The sequence below is a fragment of the Phoxinus phoxinus genome (genome assembly GCF_949152265.1).
Source record: "Phoxinus phoxinus genome assembly, chromosome: 8".
NCBI classification, from domain to species: Eukaryota; Metazoa; Chordata; class Actinopteri; order Cypriniformes; family Leuciscidae; genus Phoxinus; species Phoxinus phoxinus.
This window is the reverse complement of record NC_136883.1, coordinates 26,124,764-26,141,708: the sequence shown is the minus strand read 5'-3', so window position 1 is coordinate 26,141,708 and position 16,945 is coordinate 26,124,764. Positions and strand designations below refer to the sequence as shown.

General features: G+C 37.6%; 1 protein-coding gene across 5 annotated transcripts in view; it reads right to left on the bottom strand.

Annotated features, from left to right (window-relative positions):
• Positions 1-16,945, bottom strand: part of fgd4a (FYVE, RhoGEF and PH domain containing 4a) — a 56,155-nt gene that overhangs the window by 21,115 nt on the left and 18,095 nt on the right. For 4 of the 5 annotated variants that reach the window (XM_079621059.1, XM_079621061.1, XM_079621060.1 and 1 more), the window contains exon 2: positions 9,418-9,504. In XM_079621059.1, coding sequence (XP_079477185.1) covers positions 9,418-9,504 — 87 coding nt within the window. Of the gene's footprint in view, positions 1-4,627; positions 4,740-9,417; positions 9,505-16,945 lie in introns of those variants that run through there. The other variant, XM_079621063.1, reaches the window with a different exon arrangement.

Sequence of the window (16,945 nt, the reverse complement as noted above, 5' to 3'; positions counted from 1 at the left end):
TGGACTTCAACAAGTTCACTAGCATTATGAATGCGAGAAACTGCAACGCGCAATATAGTGGAATAAGTCCCACATTCTAAATGAAATATCCAATCGCAACCATGCAATTGCAACTTTATAAATTCCACTGAAAGCTATGTACAATCCAGATTTAGATTCCTATTTAAGTTATATTTCCTGTTAGATCACTTCCAAAAGTTATAGTGTGGGCTTCCCTATTCTCATAGAATCAGTATTGTAAAACTTTTATTGTTAAAGCTATATAATCCTTGGGGTGAATGGGGCTTTAGATTAAAAGAGTGCAGGAGCACATAGTTAACCTCTCCAAAATTCCTCAAAAAATGACTTGACTCATAGTCAGGACAGCTATTTTGAATCCATAATTTTGAATCCATAAACATAAAATACACATGCACACACAACATTAACAGTTTTATCGACAGTCTAGCCCTCTTTTTTGACATCTTAGAAATCTCCATTTGGATGCAATGAACAGGAAATCCAAGTGTGTTGCTTTCTACTGTAAACCGTCTTGTTAAAAGGCATGCATGCAAACGAAGAGCCCATGTCCTGTTAAATTAAAGCATGGGAATGTTAATGCATTAGTAAGCACAAAGAGAGTCTTTCTATGGCCTTCTCAGGCCTTTTCTTCACTTACGCCAATCTAAACATCTTAGGCCAATAGGCTGCATGGGACTGTCCGTGTCGGACAATGAATGATGCTGTTGTGCTGGCAGTAAATATATGGTGGTGGTGATGGTGTAAGAACAGCTTCATGTGTGATTGGTCCATTCATCTCAGTTTTGGCTCAGTTTGTGGCTAGGATTGAAACAAGCTTTCTTTTAAGGCTGGGGAGAAAGCCTCTAAATGCCTGTATTTTAGTACCTACGTTTACTTTACATGGACGTTTTTTTTTTTTTTTTTAACCGGAATTCAATCATTCTGATTGATAAATCCAAACATAGTGTTTACATGAACGCTAAATAAGTGATCGGGCTGATGTGCGAGTTTATATGTCACAAGCTTCCAAACAGATGACGTTCTTTTGACGTTTCCCTTTGTTGGCGTATACTAACCATCATCCCGTCATTGCTTATTTTCTTTATTCGGGTCCAAATAAGGAGACGACGAGCACACAAAGATTTGTGTTGCGCTGTTATTTTTATCTAATGCCCCTTCCCGCGCCCAAAACAACCTGTCTGCAGATGAGAGTCTAAAGCAAAGACTGTCCTGCACCACTTCAGGATGTTTCAATTGGATTTGACCAATTTATACTGAATGACATGGTTACATGTGACTTTACATGTAAATGTTTTTTGTTTTTTTTTACGATGCTACTAGTCAGATATTCCGATTACAAACGGATTATTAGGGTCCATGTAAATGCAGCTAATAATATCAGAATTTATTTCGTTATGAGTCAAAAAATGTTGTGTGTAAAATATATCCCCAGTGAGTTTGTCCATATTTATTTATTGCCTGTTTACTCAATGACACAAAGTCTTATGCAAACACCTAGCAAACTTGCAACCATCCACAACACTAGCACTAGTGAGTTGTGCATAGGCAAGCTCCACCCATGCTTCCATAAAATTTGGATTTGAATTAATATATAAAATATAAATGAATAAAAAAAAAAAAAAAATATTTGTAAATAATTAAATATTACATTAAAATACAACAGAAAAGACAACAATAGTACTTTCCTACTAAGTATCAAACACTTAAAGAAACATGCATAAATTATTATAATTCAGATTCAAGCGACTGTTGTGCTTTCACACATTTGTTCTTAACACATTTCTCATCATTTTTCTATTTAAAAGGTCATGTGTGATCAGGGCCCGTTGTCAAAATGAAGAAGTTGCAACACTACCGGAAAAGTTCTGATGCTACATGTGAAAAACATTGTAAAATTAATAGTTTGAATACTTACAAGTTTAGAAGATGCATTCTAACATAAATAAGAATGCTGTCAAACGGTGTGAGCCAAAGTTCTGAAAAAGCCGACAACAACTGTCACACAGGACTCAAAATTATAATTATTGACACTGTGGAAAGAAATGTCATCAAACTGGATGGATGCAAAGACGAAGAGCTTCTCTTCATCTGAACAGATGAAGATATTTTTAGACCTATTACTAGATAAGTTAAATAATTCTTTTTTACTTTTTAGTTAAAAAGTTTAGTTTAGGCTTTATTAAAGTTAAACTAAGGTGCTTAAAGGCCATTTCCAGCAATTAGTATCATCGTTTTTGTTACAGCATTTTGGTGCTGATGTCTGATATACGGATAAAAGATGGAAAGTGCTTGGAGATGAGGTAGATTTACCAGAAAAGGCAGCTTGGCAACTTTGCTGGAATTTGGTAAACTCAGCTCGATCTGCCGTAGATTTGATTTTGCCCTGCAGCTCAGGCTGGAAACCTGTACATTTATCCATCCTGTTCCTTTCCAAATTTCCAGGAACCAATCACAAACTGGCTTATTCATCTGGTGTGCTATTGGCGGGTTTACCACTATGACGATAGAGAAGCGACCATGGACCACAAAACCTGTCACATGGGTCAATTTTATGAAATTGAGATTCATACATCACCAGAAAGCTGAATAAATAAGCTTTCCATTGATGTATGGTTTCTTAGGATATGACAACATTTGGCCGAGATACTATTTGAAAATATGGAATCTGAGGGTGCAAAAAAAAAATCTAAATATTGAGAAAATCACCTTTAAAGTTGTCCATTTATGTTTGTGATTATGCTGCATTCACTCACAAAAATAAATGTTTTTTATATATACGGTAGAAAATTCACTTAATATCTTCATGGATCATGATTCTTTACTTAATATCCTAATGATTTTTGGCATAAAAGAAAGTAAAATCAATAATTTTGACCCATACAATGTATTGTTGGCTATTGCCACAAATATACCCGTGCGACTTATGACTGGTTTTGTGATCCAGGGTCACATAAAGCTTCTTTAGTTTAGCAAACAAATCGCTCGAGTGGGTGTAAATGCCCCTCACTTTCATGTTTTTTTTGCACAACCTGCTAAAATCGCTCGATGCCATTGCTGCTTCTGCAAACCGCTGATCAATGCTGCAAACCAACACATTTGTTTTGTACAAACTGGAGTTTTCGCGTCTGATTGGTTGAAGGACTATCCAATTGCGTACTGAGTCATTTGAACTATGCCCGTTGATCACGCCTCTTGGGCAATACAGAGCAAACTCCCCAGACTAATGTTCAATCTTAAAAGACTGAGCTTGGTCTGGTGATAGCCAGACTATACCTTAGTTTGTTTGTATAAGCATACCTGCCTAACAAAACATCTAAAGCATCCCCAGGTGAATAATGCAGCTAACCTCAGGGCATGGCCTGGATCAGTCTATATAACTGGCCTCTGAGTTACCATGGCAACCTCTTCCCATAATCCCCTGCCTGGGTAAAGAGATTAAATAGAAACGGTGCACATCACAACAGAGAAATCACCTGCATGTATATCTATTAGAAATGTCTCGTGGGTTTTGCAGCTGTAATGAGTAGAAGAGTGAGCCAGGTCGATGTCAAACCACATGTGGTCTAGTGAATGTAAACTAATAATTGCTGCTAAAATGTGAGCATGGGAAAAAGTACAAATGTTCCGCATTCCCAGAGTCTAAAACACAAATTTGAGCCAACTTTGGCATTCCTAGCTAAGTATAGAAAGGACAAAAAAAAGTCTGTGGTCTGACCTGACATATACAGAGAGCTCAGTTAAAGATAATGGCTTCATTATCAGAACCAGATCTGAGTTAAATAGCAACAGTTTGTTCCAGTAAAGGATTAATGTCTGACCTTTGGTCACTAAACTCATTTTATGTTTGTAAATGGAACTTTGACACATAACATCCACTTTTAACTAGTTATGGTTACAAATAGCAACATAATAATCAACCTTACTTTGAATAGTACAATTTCCAGCTTATGGTAAAAACACCATACAGTATATTTGAATATGGCTGCACTTTGGTTCTGTACTATCAATAAAAACCTTGTGGGAAAGTACCAACGCAGAACAGCTCATTTAGTTCGCAAAACGAAGTGGGAACTGACCATAAGGAGCAGGAATAGAGAGCAAAAGTGTTTCAGAGCTTGTCCTGCAATACAGGAACATAAAGAGGCAATAAAAACTTGAAGGAAGTTAGCAATGCACATATGTAAAATGCATTTCCTCTACCATGTGCCAGATGAAAAATGCAAACTAACAAGACTAAAAAATGTGAACAGCTTAAACTCGTTCTAACATGTTGGAAAACAAACCCACAAGAAAGTCAGAAATAAAGCAGACAGGTGACCAAATGTCTGAGGAAGACATAATTCTCCAGGAACAACAATAAATGAAATGAAATAATGTAAATAACAGAATAATTACACAATAAAAAAGATACAACTTAATGCAATCTAACAATATGTCACACTCACAAAGAAGAAAACAAAAACTAATGTGTGTCAAAATACACAAAAGCTTTTTCAACGTCCTCCGCTAATGTACTGTTGCCAAGTTGAATTATTCTGCCAACCAATGAAAACACAGGACTAGCAGGGGTAAGGTTGTGATCAGTGTTAAACCAGAGTAATCTCACCTTCTGTCTGTTAAAATTAGTCCAAATAATCCCAGGACAATGAGAAAAACATAAGAGCCGCTTTCTTCATTCAAGCCTTCCGGTCCTCTATAAACCACAGACTGACTGAAACTCTGCCCCAAAGACACGAGGAAACGGCCCCTCCCTCTACACACACAAACACACACACACACACACACACACACACACACACACATACACTGTACGCTCAAGCCCAACAGGCCACTTGCTTTCAAACACCGCCATAACCAATGGTCTCATGTCTTTTGTGGTGGAAATCTTTGTATTATTACATTAGTTCTCAATAATAAATTATTATATATATATTTTTTTTTTTCTATAATGCCTTTTCAGTGAAACAATTATATATATATATAATACAGTATATATACACAGTTTCACTGAAAAGCAATTCTTGAAAATTTCTCCTTTTGTGTTCTGAAGAAGAAAGAAAGCACAGGTGTGTAATTTAGTTAATGACTAAATGTTGTATTTTTTGTGAATTAACCTGTTAAAACCTCCAAAGCAGAGTCCAGTGTGAGTATTGTTGGATTTCTGAATGGAGTGAGACTCTGGATTTTTCACTGTGAGGGTAAGTCAAGTGATGAAATTATTTGATGGTAGATGAAATGAGAAACAAACAAATGCAATAGACGTTAGTCAGGGTGGATGACAGGTTGGTGTTTTTGTCTATTGAAAGGTTTCTTTGAAGGATGTTATGTCAGTTGAACAATTAGCATGTTAAACACCACAATCCATTGAATGCAGTGTACTTCTATCCCTCAAAACCTTGTTTTCATTCCTGTCAAAACCCTGACAAGTCTATGGTGCCCCTTCAAAAGCTTAATTCCCAGCCCTCTCAAATCTCTGTGTACTAGTAGTGGCACATTAACCCTCTGACGGGGACACACGGACACACCGTTCAAGTTCATTAAACTGTTTACCAGATTCCACTGCAGATCTGATTTACTTTAATCTCATTTTGACATCAAGTGGGGACAGAAGAGTTGTGTCCTGAGAATCTGGTATTGCACAATCATCTTGATGCATCCCAGACAGCCACAATTCAACCAAACTCAAACCTAAAGTATGTCTATAACAACTTGTGCCCTCAGACTTTGTTGCATACAGTTAATGAAGTCAAATTTTCATATTCTGCTTTGCTGCTTAGAACACTTCTGAAATGCAGATACGGCATCTAAACATCAACCTGCCATTGCAACAGTATCCACAACAATCACTAAAGGGCTATCAGTGTACAGTCTATGATGTGATGATTCAGACATTAAGATAATGAGTCCAACAGGCCAAGCATTATTACTCCAGTCTTCAGTGAACATTTCATATTATTATGAATATTGAAAACTGATGTGCTGCTTCCATTTTTTTGTGGAAACAGTGATACATTTTATTTCCAGGATTCTTTTATTAATAGAAAGTTCAAAATAATTATTTATTTGATATAAAAGTATTTTGTAACATTATAAAATGTCTTTACTGTCACTTTTGATCAATATAATGTTTCATTGCTGAAGAAAATAATTTCTTTAAAAATAACTGACCCCAAATGTTTTGATAGTAATTTGTGATGCTTCAAAACACTACACACAAATGTAAATAAGCCAGAAAAAGCCACTCGACCACTCATATAGGTCATATACTCAGGGCCAAAACCACACCATTAACAACCAGTTCAGTTCTCATGTAATCAGCTCAGTCATATCTCTTACATTTGGCATTATCATAAGTCCACTATTGGAGTAAGCTCAGTGTTCATGTCTCTGAGCTTAAAGGGTAAACCCTGAAACAACTTTTTTTAGTTAATGATCAGCAAGACTGGGACTTTATTAGTGCTGTTCATTGATTCGAGTAAATGTTTTGACATTTGGGTATAAAGAGTTTTAATTATACAATATATGGTGTAAAAACGTCTGAGTGCTGCCCTCTTAAGGTTGAACGTGGCTATTGCAGTTAAATTTTCCTATTGGAAGTTGTGGTGCCGTGTGACGTTACCCTGGAAATCCAGAGTTCACGCGAGAGCACAATTTGAATTTACTCAGCGAGTCACTCTGGCATTGAGTAATGATGCTCATTAACTATGCCCTTGTAGCCGAGCTGCACCAATCGGTGTATCTGATATAGGCGGGCCAGAGGCGAGCTAAACCAATACTAACCAACTGCAGAACCACAGATGACGACAGCGCTGTGACGTCGAAGTCATTAGTAAACATTGCAAGATGGCTATGGATGAACACCACCAGTTGTTTGAAACGGCTTTGGCCGCTACAATGAACGAGTTAGACTTGGCTTTTGAAGAGTAACAGAGGGCTGCGCTCGAATCGTTCCTTTACAAGAAGGACATTTTTGCTGTTTTGCCGACCGGATACGGCAAGAGTCTAATCTACCAGTTACCTCTGCTGGTAGCTAAGCATTTGTGATTGGTCATAGTGTTATCCAATTGGGTGCAGTGAGATTTTCAAACGCATGCTTGGTGCCGACCCTCGAGGTGGGCGTTTTTCATTACTCAATGCCAGACCCTTAATCTTTTGGATATTGGGTCTGGATTTCCAGGCTAGTGTGACGTATGATGGCTCTGCTCCACCCCTAGCACAAGCTCGCGCTGCAGAGGGGGGAAGATTCTTTTGTTTAAATATTTGTGTCACTAACATTATTTATAAAGATTTAAAAATCTCTAAAATGACTGAATATAACACGATAAACGATAACACCATTTTTTTTTTTTTTGCCCTCGGTCCTTCTCCGGTTAATACTGATGTGACAAATGAAAACAAACTTTGTGAAGGTATAACATGGCATTTATTACACATGGAGCTACAGACACAGACTGTCTTTTCAAACAAAGACTGAAAGAGTTGTCTGAAGATCTGCTGATCCTCCATCCTGAAATAACATCACATGAAAAACTAAGGTGGAGTACATTGTATTTACTATTTAGCATTTAAGCTTAAGATGATATAAGATGAGTGATTCTGTTAAGCATAGTTTCCAGCAAAGATTGTCTGCCAGTTCCTGTTCTCTTTATTGTAAGTCAAATGAGTCCCATTCTTTGAATAGTTATGCTGATTGGATTAGGACTGGTGATACTTAAGAGTCTGGGGCGGGTTTCTATACCTGGATACTTCTTTTGCATGCTATGTTTAAAGGGGTGGTTCAGGATTTTGGACATCGGACCTCATTTTCAAGTTGGCCTGGTTGTTATTCATCAGTGGAGACAGTTTTCAAAAAAATGTCATCCAGTCCTTCCAGTTGCATAGTTCGCCGGTGCTAGGCTAGCGCGAGTCAACAGTATTTGCTAGCCTGCCATTAAAAACAGTTTTACCCACTCCACAGTACTTCCTGACAGACATGCAGCAGCTAATGAGGCCGGAAAAACACCCGCACGATCAGCACTGGCGCCCCCCAGGGATGTCTGCTCTCCCCACTACTCTTCTCCATGTACACCAAAAGATCCCTCTGTCAAGCTCCTGAAGTTTGCAGATGACACCACACTCATCGGCCTCACCCAGGATGGAGACGAGTCTACTTACAGACAGGAGGTTAAAGAACTGGCTGTCTGGTCCAATCATAACAACCTGGAGCTGAACACACCCAAAACCGTGTGGATGATTGTGGATTTTGGGAGAGGCCCCCCAACACTCTCCCCCCACTCACCATCATGAACAGCACTGTGGTAACTGTGGAGTCATTTAGGTTCCTGGGCACCACCATCTCTCAGGACCTGAAGTGGGACAAGCACATTGACTCCATTGTGAAAAAGGCCCAGCAGAGGTTGTACTTCCTTCGCCAAATGAGGAAGTTCAACCTGCCACAGCAGCTGCTGATACAGTTCCACTCAGCCATCATAGAGTCGGTCCTCTGCACTTGTATAACTGTCTAGTTCAGCTCAGCTACAAAATCAGACCTCAGAAGACTACAGCGGATAGACCAGACTGCTGAGAGGATCATCAGTACACCCCTCCCCACTCTCCAAGAACTGTACTCATCCACAGTGAGTTAAAGGGTAGGTAGGCAAAAATCAATCAACCCCTCACACCCAGGCCACTTCCTCTTTGAACTGTTGCCGTCTGGCCGGCGCTACAGAGCACTGAGCACCAGAACAGCCAGGCAAACTAAAAGTTTCTTTCCTCAGAAAAAAAAAACAATTGGGTTTTTGTTGAGGGAACCGGGGTTATGCTATCTTTTGGCTTGGTCTACAAAAATATGTCTTCCATGTACCAGTCTATTTCTTGCATAAAAATCTGAGTTTTTGCCCTGAACACAGAGAAGCAAAAAGTTATTTTGTAGATTGCATGGTTTCTATTTATGTGGTTACATGCTTGGCAACCCACAGTATAAGCTCATTGGTACAGTCATTCTGCCCCACATATTGTACATTAAACATCAAATATGGACTGAATTAACTGCAAAAATCTCCAAAGTCATCTCCAGGTTAACATGTGTTAACCTCCTTCCATTAATCAAAAGAAACAGAAGAAAAAGAAGAGGGAAAACAGACCAAAAACGGACGGTGGCCCATTGATCCCAGTGCATGTTCAGTCACGGCCATTCATTTCCATAACACTTAAAACTACTACATAACATGTAAATGTATCTGTTATCTCTTACAACAGATCATAAATACAACAGCTAGCAGCTGCAGTTTTTTTAGGAAAGAATCATTCTGACAAAATTGGAATGGCAGACTCCCATGGGTCCAAGCTCCAAGTCTTTATGCACAGAGAAAGGAAGAGACAGAATAAGAAGGAGAGGAAGGGAGGGATATTGCCCACCTTTGTTCTGAGCGATTTTCACCCCAACACAAGGTTCCTCTTCATCAGATTGTTTGGAGGGAAAGCAGCTGGGGTTGCCAGCTTTATCTGAAAGACAACATAAGAAATATTTAGTTAGTTTTATTCTCACTATTATACATAAAGTATGGTCTTAAGTGTCCCAAGATCCTTCAGAAATCATTCAAATATGCTTATTTGGTGCTCAAGAAACATTATATTCAAGAAAAATTCAGAATTCTTTAATGAATAGAAAGTTTAAACAAAAAACATTATTCTAAACCCCGAAGCCTGTAAAACTATTTTTCCTATGATGCACTGAGGACCTATACGTGGTTACCTACAGTAGCATTTATGGACTGCAAACATTCAAAAACAACAAACGGCCTGAATTTTTTTTTTTTCTGAAATGGAGACATGAACAGATGTCACGTAATACTGGAATCTACATAAAATAAAATAAAAATAAAATAATTTTGGAGGTACTTTCATAATGATCTCGATACAGATGGAAAGTAAGGGGGATAGATATAACGAGAAACTTGTGGGTAGGCTAAATAAAAGAACAGGAAGAACACTAAACCGGTCAAGAACAGGTCTGCATCACTACATGTGGCCACCAGAAACCGCACACTCATATGTAGGCTACTTGTTGATGTTGAACATGATGGTTGTGAGGATTTGATCCCATTTAGATATGAATGCCATTTCATCCCAAATGTGTTCAATGGATTTCAAGTCTAGCTTTTGTGCAAGCCAGTTCTTTAACACAAGACTCACAAATGATTTTGATATGAATCTCGTTAGGGCATAGAGAATTGTCCTGATGTAATGGAAAAAGACTAGTAAAGACCAAATTGAAAGCTTAGTATAATTTCACAATACAAAATAAATAAATAATTACATTTATTATACGAAATTATATAAATTAGATGAAGTTGAAAGCTTAAAATAATGTCATAATGCAAAATAAAAATAAATTGGACTTTATATAAATTAAATATTTTTGTATAATTAAATTAAGTCAAAAAAGCCACAATGATCGATAACTAAAAAAATAGGCTTAATTTAATCTGGATGCAAAATATACATTTTACCTTAGAACTTAGAAGTGAAACCATAAAACAGTATTATGTATGATAGTAGAACAATTAAGACAAATGTATTCTGGATGATAAAAACACTGAGCAGAAGGTCTGCATGTGAAGAGAGAGCATGAGAGAACATTAATCCAGCATTTGTAGCAAAACAAAAGAAACGTAAATCCCCAGAGACGCACCAGCAATTAATTCTCTCTATTTCTAATGCACATAAAAGATGAAAGCCAAACAGTAAACAAGTGGCGTGTGGTTTCCAATTGTTCACACGTGCGCATGAAGGCACACGTTGAGACTCACGCAGTTTATAAAGCGCACAGCTGAAAATAGAAGATTGTTACACTACTGAAAGTAAATGAAATGGGGAAGTAAAGAGACATAATGCAGTGATGAATGATGAAGAACTCAAGTACATTAACCAGCTGAAACGTAAAGCATAAAAGACATCAAATGTTCAATGAAGCAAACAGAGAATGCAACAAAAGCATCAGTTTAATGTTTTAATGTAAGGTATATTTTGAGCGGAAAGGGTGGTTGTGTGTGTGTGTGTGTGTGTGTGCATTTTATCCTGGGAGTGAGATTAAAGTAAGGCTTTTTCCTTGTACCATCTGGAGCCCTTGTGACAGAAGGATCTGGTGTCCCGACCCCCGCACACTCAAACGTGCACACAATGTTCACATAAGTCATTTTTAATGGCAGCTTTGCAAAAAAATAAAAAATAATTCTGTAAGCTAACAAAACCACAACAAACAAACTTTAACGGACATGAAAGAAGGGGCTGGTGGGACCCTTAATACGGTAAAGCCTTTTTTTATGAGCGATCAAAAACAGACTCTCCCAATAAACGCTGCACAAATCAGCACACTGAATGGAGTACTGGGATGTGTAGAGCTAGATAACCATCCTAATGGTTTCCATGACACCTCAATTAATCAGTTTGCTTGGTTAGAAACACAAAATACAGCCATCTTTTATTTGAATACAAATGAAAAATGATGACATGTTTATAGGTTATTTATGATACTGTGTAGCATGTAATTTAGCATTTATGTGGAGCCCTTGTTAAAGCATTAGAGTAGATTTGCCATGAATCATGTTCACAGTCGAGTGGCCATAATTAATGTAAACTCTGTGGTATTCAATAAGGCAGTGAATTATGGATGTGGTCAATGTAAAATAATAAATGCTTCCCTACATTAGGCTCAATCAATTTCTAGTATGTATGCATGCATTTAATGTAATTGTAACCAACTATCAGAGCACTGAGCTGAACTATGATGCATGAAACCGAAGGTACATCAGATTAATCCTGCATTTACCAAATGTGCTCCGAACACGGATTCAATATTGCCAGGCAAAACATTACAAAAAAATAAATAAATAGTAACCAGTTTCTACCAAAATACATCAGCATGCAGCTACTGTCATGATTACTACTGTAATATACTAACAGCATAGTAAATTAATAAGAGATTGCATTTAAACTAGAGCAAGAACATTTCAGAACATTCACGATTGTTGTCATTGTTTAATGTATTTTCTTCATGATAATGCAATTTAGCACAGCTTTATCGCAGTAATACTCATAATTAATGAAGACAAAACCAATAACTGACCACCACCATCCTTACTTGTGCAGGTCATATTTCACTCAAAAAAAACCCAATTATATTTTGGAAAAAAATAAGTTTTTTAGCACTGTAATGGATGCAGAAATTTTACTTGATGTTTTTTGTAATTATCATTATTCTCAATATGGTTTGATTAGGCTACTACTGTATTACATTAAAATTATTAATAATAATAAAATAATTTTTTATATATAATTTTTTGCATTACAGTAATGAGAATTTTGCGAAAATATGCTTTGTTTTAATGAAAATAATGTCCAAATGAAAAAAAAAAACCAAAACAAACTGGCTTTTTTTTTTTTTTAAGCAAAAGATCATTGCACATGTTGTATTTCTCCTCCCGCGACCCTAGAGAGAATAAGCGGTATGGAGAATGGATGGATGTCTTATATCCATGTGTTCATATCTGTTTTAAATCAGTTAAAAAGTAAGACTGATTGCCCCTTGACTAACCAACCACTAGTTGGTTACTACTAATACCTACTAATACTTAAGACTCACAGTCTTAACCTAATGGCTATGTTAATGAAACTGGCCCTTGGACACATTTTTGACCTGCTGTATGAGATTCACCTGTTTATACGTGTTGGAATTTACAGCAAACTGTCCACAAGATGAAACAATCAGATAGAGAACATATTACCAACAGATATATAAATGGCCTGATGAAGCTTGTGTGCTGGAAAATTCAGACAGAATGCATCACTCTGCCTTTTCGTGAAACTTGCACAGGTAAAAAAAAACTGGTCTAAACGAGACTATTACATATCATGAGTACAACATGTATTTTTTTGCACGAATACATGTAAACTGAAGGTCAAGTCACAAGGAAATGCATAAGAAAATGAGAAAAGTACCTGATCTGTTATTGGTTCTCCGGTGTGGCTGGGTTTGTGTTTCTCTCACATTCCTAAGATGTTTCTCCATCTTAAATCACACGGTAAAACACTAAGCAACAGGGAAAGGCCCTCTACATGCAACTCGTTTTAAGCGTCACCCAAAACAAGCAGCAGCTTTTAGTCTTCCTGTGGCTGTCTCACTCTTTCTTCCCCTCACCGGTCACAAAACCGGTTTTAACAGAAGCCGGACATGGACTGTAAGTAAATGTTTATTGAATAGCAACATAGATACTTTAAACATCAGCTTAGATGCACTGTGCTACCAATACCTGCAGAAGAAAACTAAAGCCAAACGCAGTTAATTCCTTCTATTCTTCAGAGTTTTGTAGGCATTCAAAATTATTATGTCTGCATGTACAGTACATGAATTTGCTGACTGCTGGCGACTAGAGAATAATTACACGAGTCAATAAAAGCTGAGTGAGGGATGAAAGAGAGGGAAGTCTTAATGTGTGATAATATCAACAAACCAACCCACTTTAGCATCTCTCTCTCTTTCCCAATGTGAACATGACTATAAGATTCTGTAGAACCTTATGGGCCTTAAAACGATATTAACAGGAAATGAATGGTTGGCATACTTTCGAAACTATATAAAACACTAAGGTTGGTATTAATGTCATAATCAGGAAATTACTTCTAATCTTAGACTTTTGACTGCCTTTAAATTTTCAGCATGCTGACTGATAATAGTTCAACAGTAAAGCACAAATATGTAGTGTCATCCAAGCAAGAACATGTGCAGTTATATTCATTATAAGTATTAATAGCTGCTAGCAGCAATTCTGGGGCCAAGCCCCTTATGGCCATTTTTGGCATGTTTGGACATTGGATTTTATTAGGAATATTTTGAACAACGCACCATTCACATGGTTAAATACTTGCTACACATTGAATTTGATCAAACAATCTTCAAAGCTATAGCATGTTGCTTTAAACAGCATGCCACTCATACAACGTTTGTTTAACACAGAGAGATTTTAAAGGCAGAAACGCAGCCAATGGCTCCAAATGACACAACATTACACACAATTTTATAAAGTTGTCCCACAAGGGACTCCAACAATCTCTGGGTCAAGTGCCTGCCGCTCATCTCGTTGCGCCACTGGGAAGACAGGTTTTCACACAGACGTCGAAGTTATATAGTTCAAGGGAGAATCAACTCAAAAAGAAGATTTCATTTATAAAATGCACCGCATGTTCATTTCAGATAATATCTGAATAATTTCAGATGAGATCACTCTCAGAAAAACACAATGTCTGGAATTTTTTAATCCCTTCTGGCCACAGTTCTGTACCTCTCTTACGTTCTGGGCATGTGCCACACAGGATTCAAAATCATGACCTGAAAGGTTCGGGGCTTGTGGCATTACTGATTGTGCCACCTAGTTGACGCTGGTTCACCAGGCTGCCAGGGGAGAGCCTTTAGTGTGAATGAGCACACAAGAGCATTACTTAATATTTTTAGCACGAGGGCTAGCCTGGGAGATAAAACGATATCAAGAGTTCGATAAATGTTTGATAACGTTTTTGCCATAGACCGTATATAAGATGGACACAACGACCCCATAGATTTCAACTGAGAAAAGTGAAGCCCATTTGAAGCACTCACTTCCTGATCGCCAGGCGTACTGCGCAGGCTCAAGCTGAGCTTGGCGACGTAGATGTGACGTGAGCAACGTGTCTGACAGTTGCCAGTCTTCTAGTAGCTGTGCCGAGAGAAATCTGAATCATTCCCTTCCGAATCTCGCAGAGACGGAGAGCGTGAGTATTAGCCGTCCATGAGCTAGCAGCAGGAGCAACTTTATCACTCTCTATGGGCTTCTCCCTTGACTTTATCGGACTTTATGCCTCCACGTCCCTCCCGATTGCTTGCGAGCTTCTTCACCGGTCTATACGGTAATTTCTCTACTGTGCGACAGAGAGTCGTGTGGTTATGGCGCAATCGTTAGCCTATTTTTACAAAAACGGCTTTTACGGGCCATAACGTAAGATACAAAGTAATGGAGCCTTTTATACACTGTATACTCTGATTTAACCTTATTTAAAAAAAAGACTACCTTGGCTGCATCCCAGTCCAAAATTGTCATACCCTTCACTTGCTAACTTCCCTCCGTCTCGTTCACTCGGATGTACGTCATTGCTTACGTTGCACGAGTGCCACTACAGGCGGAAACTGCAATGGGCTGAATTGGAACGTCCTAAGCCCTTGATCGGAATCAGCTATGGAGTTGATTTATAATTTATTTATTTCCCCCCTGTAAGAATTTGTTTAATGCAGCATCCAAATGTATATAGGTGTGTTTTGGGTTGTTTAAAAAATAATTATATTATAATTAATATATCATAGCGTTGTTTGATGTGGTGGTGATTAGCTAGACGAGATCTGTGGTGACGTCACAATCGTACTGCATTGTGGGACATATAGGTGCCTGAAGTGTGAGGTAGATATGAAGTAGACTCGCTCCCTCGGTCAAAATCGAGGGATCGAGGGTCTGTCCATATAAACTTCGAAGTAGAACGCACTTCAAAATGGCGGCAGGGATTCCCCCGAGGGGAAGTGCTTAGGGAAGTTTGAAAGTGCGTGTCTAAAAGTGGACTAAAGCGTTTACCCTTATCGGTCTCGGAATAAAATGTGGAATATAGATATTGAATTGTATTATATTATTAATGTAGACAATAATGTATTAAAGGACTAATGGAATAGTTACAGTATTTAATAATGTATTTAGGCTACTGTTTTTCAAACAAATACAATAGAAACCATAAAGTTACTTTTGCCATCCGGTTTTATCTGCTGTTATCATGATCTAAATGCTTGATACTGGATGACCAATGGTTAATTTTAATAAAACTCAAACAGTCAGAATATTACATTTGACCAAATAAAAATAAGCTCGTTACTTTTTTTTAACAGATGTTACTGTTTTTGTTAATGAACATACATTTAACATAGTAAATCTACATCCTAACTCAAGCTAATACTACTGTCAACTCATTGTCAAATATGCGTTTCAAGACAAAACATGTAATATTAATATTGCAGCCTGCACTGCAAACTGTCAAAGTCAGGCAACACAAACCTGTTTCAAGACTTGAAACAATATCCCCCATTAGCACATGCAGAAACTAAGAAATACATTTTCCAATAAAGATATTTATTTTGTTAAGGAAAAATGACAAATGTTTGAATGTTCTACCTCAGATTTGTGAAATGTTCACCTGTTTGGCAAGTGTTTGTCATGATATGTTCTGACAATAAAGAGTAGTTTAAAACCACAATTAACGCTCTGATTTCTACAACTTTCACTGAGCAAAAATCTGCCTTTAAACTTGAAAGAAATAAAGCATAATGATACAAAGAAAACAAACTGTTTCCAAAAGTTAGAGCGTTTTTGCAAAAAAAGAAAGAAGTATATCTCTGGAACACTAGGTGTCGCTGTATTCAAACTTCTCGGGTACCTTCAGGACATGCTGATGATGATTCGTACAAAGTTTTGTGCCGCTATGTCAAATAATTTAAAAGATGACAAAATGTATGACAAAATTCTAAATGGCAGACAGATGGTTCATCCGAACCTCGCAAAATCAGTATCCATGGATCCGGCATGACACAAGGAATCCATAGACAAGATTATGACTTTCTGGAAAACTGTTCAAAAGTTATTAACAAAAATAGCCATTCTTCAGATCTCATGACTTGACGTGGGTGTTGTTCCCCAATTTGGCATGTACCTTTAGATCATGGTTCCGACTAAGCCTACCAATTTTCTTTTCGATTGATCAAAGTTTGGCCGAGATACAACCTCTGAACCAATTCTGTCAGGACCACTATTGTCAAATACGATTGACAATTATTAGCATACAGTTTGGATTGGCGGTGTGGTTCCGTTCTGGGCAAGAA